This window comes from Malurus melanocephalus, unplaced genomic scaffold (genome assembly GCF_030028575.1).
Source record: "Malurus melanocephalus ecotype Western Australia unplaced genomic scaffold, MMel_1.1 scaffold_1293, whole genome shotgun sequence".
Taxonomy (NCBI): domain Eukaryota; kingdom Metazoa; phylum Chordata; class Aves; order Passeriformes; family Maluridae; genus Malurus; species Malurus melanocephalus.
Window position 1 is genome coordinate 43,713 of NW_026624525.1, and position 8,330 is coordinate 52,042.

At 41.4% G+C, this 8,330-nt stretch overlaps 2 protein-coding genes across 2 annotated transcripts in view; one reads left to right on the forward strand and one right to left on the reverse strand.

Moving 5' to 3' along the window:
- The window catches only part of BPHL (biphenyl hydrolase like), an 18,504-nt gene extending 11,513 nt beyond the window's left edge, over positions 1-6,991 (forward strand). Inside the window, exons 5-7 of the mRNA XM_057387678.1 lie at positions 609-740; positions 3,902-4,025; positions 6,783-6,991. Of these exons, the coding sequence (XP_057243661.1) occupies positions 609-740; positions 3,902-4,025; positions 6,783-6,870 (344 nt within the window). The 3' untranslated portion in view covers positions 6,871-6,991. The remainder of the gene's footprint in view (positions 1-608; positions 741-3,901; positions 4,026-6,782) is intronic.
- A 151-nt stretch (positions 6,992-7,142) lies between these two features.
- LOC130586773 (tubulin beta-2 chain-like) lies at positions 7,143-8,324 on the reverse strand. The gene has a single exon (XM_057387679.1). The coding sequence runs from the start codon at positions 8,310-8,312 to the stop codon at positions 7,413-7,415; it is 900 nt and encodes a 299-aa protein (XP_057243662.1). The 5' UTR covers positions 8,313-8,324; the 3' UTR covers positions 7,143-7,412.
- Between the last annotated feature and the right edge of the window lie 6 nt (positions 8,325-8,330).

The window sequence follows — 8,330 nt, forward strand, 5'->3', positions numbered from 1 at the left end:
GGGGGGGGGAAGTCTGATAATAAATAAAATGTCAGATTATTTGTACAGCTTTAGCCAGCCTGCCATGAGTCACAGGACTCTACTAAGTAGAGTCACTTGTTTTTGTGTAAAATTATGGCAAATGTACCATGATATCAGCCTGCTGGAATGTCTTAGTAAGAGCTTCCTTCCTTTGAGAGCTGSTAGGAGCCATGGAAGAACTTCCATCAATGAGTCAATGCAAAGGGCTAAAGGGTATAAAAACTGCCAGGTCTGGCACACTGTTATAAAACAGTCCCATTTTTATACACAAGGTACCCCTTGAACTTCTCCTATGAAAGCTTTCCAGAAAGAACTATCAGAARTTTTAAGACTGAGTCCTTTGATTATTATTTTTTTTTCTGTTGTTCCTTGTGACCATAATAACAAGATGTTCCTTTACAACTTAGAAGAGCAAAGCAGCTCTTTTTTATACCTTTTACATACCATGAATTACTTGACATATTCATTACATTTTCAAGTTTGAAATACATATTTGCAGTCTGGTTTGAAAACTTCCCTGTATTAGGGTGTGGTTTCTATCTTGTTGCTGGAAAGGATATGACGTATTTCAATGTTATTTTATGAAGGCATTCGAGATGTTTCAAAATGGAGTGAAAAGGTCAAGAAACCACTGGAAGAGCTGTATGGACATAAGTACTTTGCAGCAACCTGTGAGGCTTGGGTGGATGGAATATCGCRCTTTGCTGAAAATTCAGATGGTAAGGCTTTCACATTGTTGAACTGAGGCAATTAGAGTAGCAGACAATATAAAAATCTAACAGTACTTCTAGCAGCCAGTAAAGGAAGGGCTCTGCATATGGCACATGAATCTGACTCACACTCAGGAATAACACAATTACTCTCTAGATGGTTCACAGAATCAGAAAGGTACAGGAGGAAAACACATTTATGGAAAACATCAGCTGTTGAGGCTCTCCTCTTGTTCCACCACAAAACTGCMTTATTAAGTCATTGATTCTGTGCAGACCAAACGGAAGGGATTCTGCTCAAGCAGAATCTTGTTTCTCTCTCCTGTCTCTGTGTCAAAGGATTATCTCCAGGTGACATTTTAAGGTATCCCTAAAGTAAGGCATGCTCTTTCCAGTTTTTGCAAACCAGAGCCGAAGAACTCTTTCAAACCTAGTAGGATATGAGTTAAAAAGGAAGSAACTTCATATTTTGAGAACTCAGAATTTTAAAAAAACACTATTGACACAGCTCATGTGTTTAAAAATAAAAAAAAAAAAATTGTTGAACTAGACAATGCCGTTTTTTCCCCAGAAGATTTCTGCAATTACTCCACACAGACCTTTTCAGCCTAGGATATTCTGAATAATAATGTGCAGTTCTATTTTAATGCAGAGGAAATTTGCTTTTAATTTGCCTAAGGAGGTAAAACATAATACATAAAAAAGGAGTTTGTRACTGTTATATGCATTTCCCTGGTAKCTCTCATAATGGAAGATAGAAAATGACATACATTAATAGATGACAAGCACTACCAGGAAAACATTTCTTCATTTCATGTTTTTTCCACAARTTTTTGCATAGGTTCAACATGGTTCTAGAATTTCTCCCTGTCGAGTGATGTAACAAATTGTGATCCAATTTTGTTTTACCSTTTCTAGAATGCATCTCCTTTAAACTTTTTTTTTTCTGAAGTGCAAAGCTGAGGCTGGTGGGTCTGTGGTTGTGCTGTCCTTTCACTGGCTGCACATGCCTCAAACACTATGAGATGAAGTGACTGTGAAAGAGAAGCCACCTGGAGACATGTAACAAGGAGCTGAATTAYCTAGATGCTGAAACTGGGTCAGATACTGGGAGAAGCCTAATGTTTGCTGCAAGAGATGAGCAGCTATCAGACTGCAGGTTTTTTWCCAGGGAAGAATGATTTAGACTATAAACAGGCCATCTTGCAATTAAAGTTAAGACCCCGCAACCAAGGCACAGATACTGCAGATGTAAGAATAGGGGTTAATAAAACCCATCAGGGATAAAAGGAGGACAGCAAAGCCTAGAGTGGTCAAAACCTCAAGCTCTTTTTTAAAGTAGACTATTTTCCCTGCATGAGACAGCTTTTAGTGTGAAATACCACACAAAAAGGGCTTTTAGAAGAAGCAACTAGAGAAGCAAGATTCTTCTCACYTTTCTGTGCTTTTAGAGTAAATATAATTTAGTGGTTATAGTACAAAACAGTTTTAGGACTGAAAATTAGGAAATAATAGTTTGACTGCCAACTATGTCCCTAGATAAATAACCTAAATTTACTTGGTACTTGTTTTGAGAAACAGTCAACATTTCTGGAGGTGTTAGAGGACTGTGGATAAAACATTCTAAATGAAAATATTTTACCAGTAGAACTGCAAACTAAGGCTAAATAAATAACCAAGTAACTGCAAAAACTGAAATAGCCTCTGACTTTAGAGCTAAGGAAAGTATACATGTATGAGCATTAATCTTACAGCTGTTAGTYGATACAAGGTGACAACAACAAATAGAAAAAAATTATCTCAAAGAAAAATGGAACATAAAACTTGTCCAGGATGTTTTACCCAAAGATTCCCTTGCAGGAATGTGAGAAGTTAGGCAATGAGTTTAGGAACAGGGTTACCAAGGGATGAGGGAAAAAAAGGGGAGAAAATTCAAAAAAGTCTTTAAACAAAAGCATTGAAATTACTTCTAGTAAGATTAATGACTAGTAAACAGAAAATTATGAGCGGGGCTGGAAAATAACCTTTGTATAGTTTTAGTACAATTCGTATTAAATGGTTATGCATTTGTATTGGGTTTGTATGGCCAGRTTTTGGYACCAGGGGGATTGCAGAGTGACTCCTCCATGTCCAGCAGAGCCAATGCCAGCCTGCTCCAAGATAGATGTGCCACTGGCCAAGGCCAAGACAATCAGTGATGGCACTAACACCTGTGAAAACATATTTAAGAAGGAAAAAAGGTTACTGTRCAGATTTACTGCAGCCAGAGAAGAGCAGAGTGAGAATATGTGAGAGGAACAACTGTGCAGGCACCAAGGTCAGTGGAAGAGGAGAGGGAGGAGCTGCTCCAGAGCAGAAATACTTCTGCAGCCTGTGGTGCAACCCATGGTGAGGCAGCTGTGCCCCTGCAGCCCATGGAGGTCCACAAAGATGCAGAGATCCACCTGCAGCTATTGGAGGAGGCCATGCCAGAGCAGGTGGATGCCCGAGAAAGGGCTCTATACCTGTGGCAGTACACTCCTGGCTGGGACCTGCAGACCTATAGAGAGGAGCCTACATGAGAGCAGGTTTCCTGGTAGCACTTGTGATCCAGGGAGGGTCATTCTATTTTCTCTTCACTGTCCAGTTGTGGAGGGGAGTGGTGGAGAGGTTTAGGTGGGTGCCTGGCATCCAGACAGGGTCAACCCCTTAGAGCATTGCACACAGCAGAGGGCCTGGGAGGGGCCACAGGTAAGAATCAGTGCAGCCTATGTTACTTTGTTCAAAAAAAGTAGCAAAACTTGTAATCTGACAACTGATGTAACAAAAYGCAGCCTTAGCGTGAGGGCCATGTTAAGACTCTGAGGCTGAAAAGAACAAAGTCAGGAAGGAGGTGCGTGTATTGGCTTTGAAGAGCCAAAGAGAGCCTGGGGGAAATGCGGAACGTTCTTCGTTCTCTCTATCTTTTTGTTCTAGTATCCATTGTTGGACCAAATTGCAGTGAAGTAAGATTTTGGAGAAAGAAATATAAATTATAATCCTGCTTACATAGTTCTGTAGATTAATCACACACTCTCCACAAGGAGAGGCAATAGCTAGAACCCAATAGAGTTCAGAGTCCTTTATGGAAGCAGTTTCATCTTTCATACAATTTTAAAATGAAGTTTGACCTTCCTTTGTTTTCTCCCTAGGTAATATCTGCCAACAGTTGCTGCCAGATATTAAATGTCCCACATTTATAATTCATGGTGAGAAAGACCCTTTGGTCCCACAAGCTCATGCAGAATACATTCATAAGCACATCAAAGGCTCTCGGTAAGTTAAATGATGGAGTTTTTATGAACCGTTGTTGAAGAAATGAAGTAGTTCAAACCCAGTGGGTTTTTTTTTTTTTTAGAAAAAAAAGTATTTGGACGAGCTCTCTGCTACACAGAGAGCTATTCTAAACTTCTCTAACAASTTACAATGCAAACACTGTAGCTGGACCTTTCTTGCAGTATAAAAGTACAGTATTTTAATAAGCTCCTTCCTGAAACYCTGAGAGAAACCACATTTGTTCCTTTTCCTCTTTCCACTACACAAACAGAACCACTACTCCCTAAGATTTATCAAAGCAAGCAAACATCTGCTTTGTTTGTTATGACTATTCCATTCCTTTTGCTGTAAGAAACCTCATTTCTTTCCCATTCAGTAAAACAGGGAACTTAGATGCTATGAATGGAGAGATTCCCAGTTATTAAGAGAGAAGCACAGGATACTTTTATTTGCTCTGCCTTATTGACATGAACAAGAATCTCAAAGATTCTGCATTTCCACCTCTCCATGAATTTTCAGTGTTTTTAAGAAAAGCAGAATGAGGAAAAAGTGCATAGCTGTGCCCAGAAATCACACATAACAGTTACTTGGGAAGACAAATGTCATCCCTCCAAATATCCCCTTCTTTCTTTCTTTCTTTCCCCAGCTCTGTATGCTCAGCATGATGCCATATGGTATGGAATATTCCTTTAGTCAGTTGGGGTCAGCTGTCCCAGATGTGTCCCCTCCCTACACTCTTGGGCACCCCCAGCCTCCTCTCCCCAGTAGGGCAGTACAAGCAGCAGAGAAGGCCTTGATGCTGTGCAAGCACAGCTCAGCAATAACAGAAACATCTCTATGTTATCAAYRCTGTTTTCAGCACAAATCTAAAACAYAGCCCCATAATAGCTACTGTGAAGAAAATTTGCTTTATCCCAGCTAAAAACAGCGCAACTTCAAAATTCCAGAAATGCTTCCTATAAAAAGCTGGGATTTTTACAGCTGAATTGTATTCATGAATTTGCACACAAATGAAACTATATTAAATACTATGTAATATTAGACTGTGATGATTAGCACCAGAGAACAGAAGTAGCAGGGAAAAAAAATTTATGAATGCAAAGTGTAGGGAACTGTTTCGCTGGTGTCATCTCAGTGCAAAAATGAATTATATTATCKCAAAGTCAGCCCCACTAATAATAGTAATACATTCTGCCACAAGAAACATGAGAACAAGAGATCTTCCTAACAATCACATGCAGGTGTTTTATTTCATGTCTGCTAGTTCATTACTCCTACATSCCCTGCTCAGAACACCTATCATCCTGCTGTTTTCACTGAGCTCCAAAATACTCCAAATGCTGAACTAAGGCAAATTATCCAAAAAAATAGACAAGGATCTGATAGCATCACTTTGGAAGACAAGTCAAAGAGGAAACACTTAGAAATTAACAACCAATAAAATGTAAAACAATGATTCTTTGCATGTCTTTGTACTGAAGTGCTCCCCTGTATGCATATTTGTCAGAAAAGAAACCAGACTAATGGTGTTCTCAGAAATTAATACTTGAATACATGATCCCATTTTTCCCTGGTTCCACTGTAAAGCAGAAGGAAAAGCTGAAATTCAGTATATTCTCAGTGACACATGGTTTTACCATCAGCTTTTCTTGCACTGGTTTTTATCTTTTAAAGTAGGAGAAGCTGCTTCTGATTAGAGTGCAGATACATTGCTTGTTTCTCTCATGGTGGAAGAGTGTGCCATCATTTTGCATTTGCATGGTATAGCTGGGGTTTGRTAGCACTACAGTAGTAGGAAACATTAACAACAGTGCTATAGGTTTGTCCATCTGTGTGGTGCTTAGTCTTTGAAGAAACAAACTTAATGAAACTCAGACAGAATTCTCTAGAAAAGCTGGGTACATTCACATGCCACTACTCTTTCCCCAGAACAAAATAGTACTTGTCACTACCAAAAGAAGTTTGATCCCTCTTGCTATAGTGGAACTTTAATGACATGAAGGCAACGTAAAGTACCAGTGAAAATGGCTTTAGCTGAAACTGCTTAGTATATGGTAAAACAAAACAACTTAGAGAATTTCCCACAGCCATATTAAGAAGTGTACATCGCTGATGTATAAAATTTATCACAGCTGGAAGCAAAAGTAAATAGCATTTTAGGCACGTCAAACTCATAATCATATTACAAAGATTTAACCTTATTCCCTTTATACTACTTCTAAGCTTTTGGTATAGCCAGAGAAGTTCTGACTTCCATTTTAGTGGATGAATGGTATTAGTTTTGGATTGTCTTTTTGCAGAAAGGTTAGACAAAGTACAAACACTAACCAAGTTTGGGTCATGACAAGAACTCTGTATTTCACATCCCAGCACAAGTACTGTTCCCTGAAAGTGGCAAAAGTGTTCAGGTGCTTTACATACCTTTCAAAGATACATCCTACTCACATTAGTTTTGAAATCTTATCTTATCTGTAGATCACCAAAAAGGTTTCAAGAAACTGGGTCTAGGACACAAAAATTTGTTTTAGGCTTATTTTATCCTCCCCAAAATGGGACAAGTAGTATGCTTGTTGCTCCAACCATTGCTGTGGTTCACATTCTGAGCCATGTAAATAGGGAACAGTACTTTTTAAAATAAGAGTTACTACAGTTCCTTCCTCAGTAATCAAGAGCAAGGAAAATGCAACAGGTATTTTAATTACTGATACTCACAGAATAAAACGTATAATCAATGTTTGATTTCTTTTCCCTTTTGAGGTTGCTTCTGATGCCGGAAGGAAAGCATAATTTACACCTGCGCTTTGCAGAGGACTTCAACAGAGAAGTGGAAAATTTCCTAYGCTGACTTGAACTGTAAAACAAATTCCTCTGCCTTGTTTAGGAATTTAAGTTGGCTTTCCATTTTCACTCAAGTTATAGGTAGGTTTGGGTCCTGTAAGAAAAAACATTAAATGTATTCGCATGAGGAGCATATGTCTTAAGAACATGTAAGCCTCAATGATCAGAGCACACCACTGTGCTGCAAGATTTCTGACATGTCTTTAAACTGAACTTGAAGAAGTTCAGTTCAAGACACTTCAAGAACTTGAAGAAGTTCAGTTCTTGAAGAAGACCCAGGATGGACATCTGCTCTTTGTCCAACAAAGATATTAAGAAAGACAGAAAACACGATCTAGAATACATGCCTTTATGTGCTCTTACTWTTAAAGGACAAAAAACATTGTAAGAATTAGGATTCAGAACTGTTACACTGAGAAATCTGCCAAAGTCACAAAGGTTGAGAGGATAATTGGGTACACAGTTTCTAGAAAACATGCTTCACCACCACTACCAGAAGTCATTCAGATGCATGCCTGCTTTACAGAAGTCCCTTTAATRTCAGGYGGCTTAAGCCTCATCTTCYTCTCCTTCCTCTTCAAACTCGCCCTGCTCATCAGCAGTGGCATCCTGGTATTGCTGGTATTCAGACACGAGGTCGTTCATGTTGCTCTCGGCCTCCGTGAACTCCATCTCATCCATGCCCTCGCCGGTGTACCAGTGCAAGAAAGCCTTGCGCCGGAACATGGCCGTGAACTGCTCCGAGATCCTCTTGAAGAGCTCCTGGATGGCCGTGCTGTTGCCGATGAAGGTGGCGGACATCTTGAGGCCGCGCGGGGGGATGTCGCAGACGGCCGTCTTGACGTTGTTGGGGATCCACTCCACAAAGTAGCTGCTGTTCTTGTTCTGCACGTTGAGCATCTGCTCGTCCACCTCCTTCATGGACATGCGGCCCCGGAAGATGGCGGCCACCGTCAGGTAGCGGCCGTGGCGGGGGTCGCAGGCGGCCATCATGTTCTTGGAGTCGAACATCTGCTGCGTCAGCTCGGGCACCGTCAGGGCGCGGTACTGCTGGCTGCCGCGGCTGGTCAGCGGGGCGAAGCCCGGCATGAAGAAGTGCAGCCGCGGGAAAGGCACCATGTTGACCGCCAGCTTGCGCAGGTCGGCGTTCAGCTGGCCGGGGAAGCGAAGGCAGGTGGTCACRCCGCTCATGGTGGCCGACACCAGGTGGTTGAGGTCCCCGTACGTGGGAGTGGTCAGCTTCAGGGTGCGGAAGCAAATGTCATACAGGGCCTCGTTGTCGATGCAGTAGGTCTCGTCCGTGTTCTCCACCAGCTGGTGCACAGAGAGGGTGGCGTTGTAGGGCTCCACCACCGTGTCCGACACCTTGGGCGAGGGCATGACGCTGAAGGTGTTCATGATGCGGTCGGGGTACTCCTCCCGGATCTTGCTGATCAGGAGGGTGCCCATGCCGGAGCCCGTGCCTCC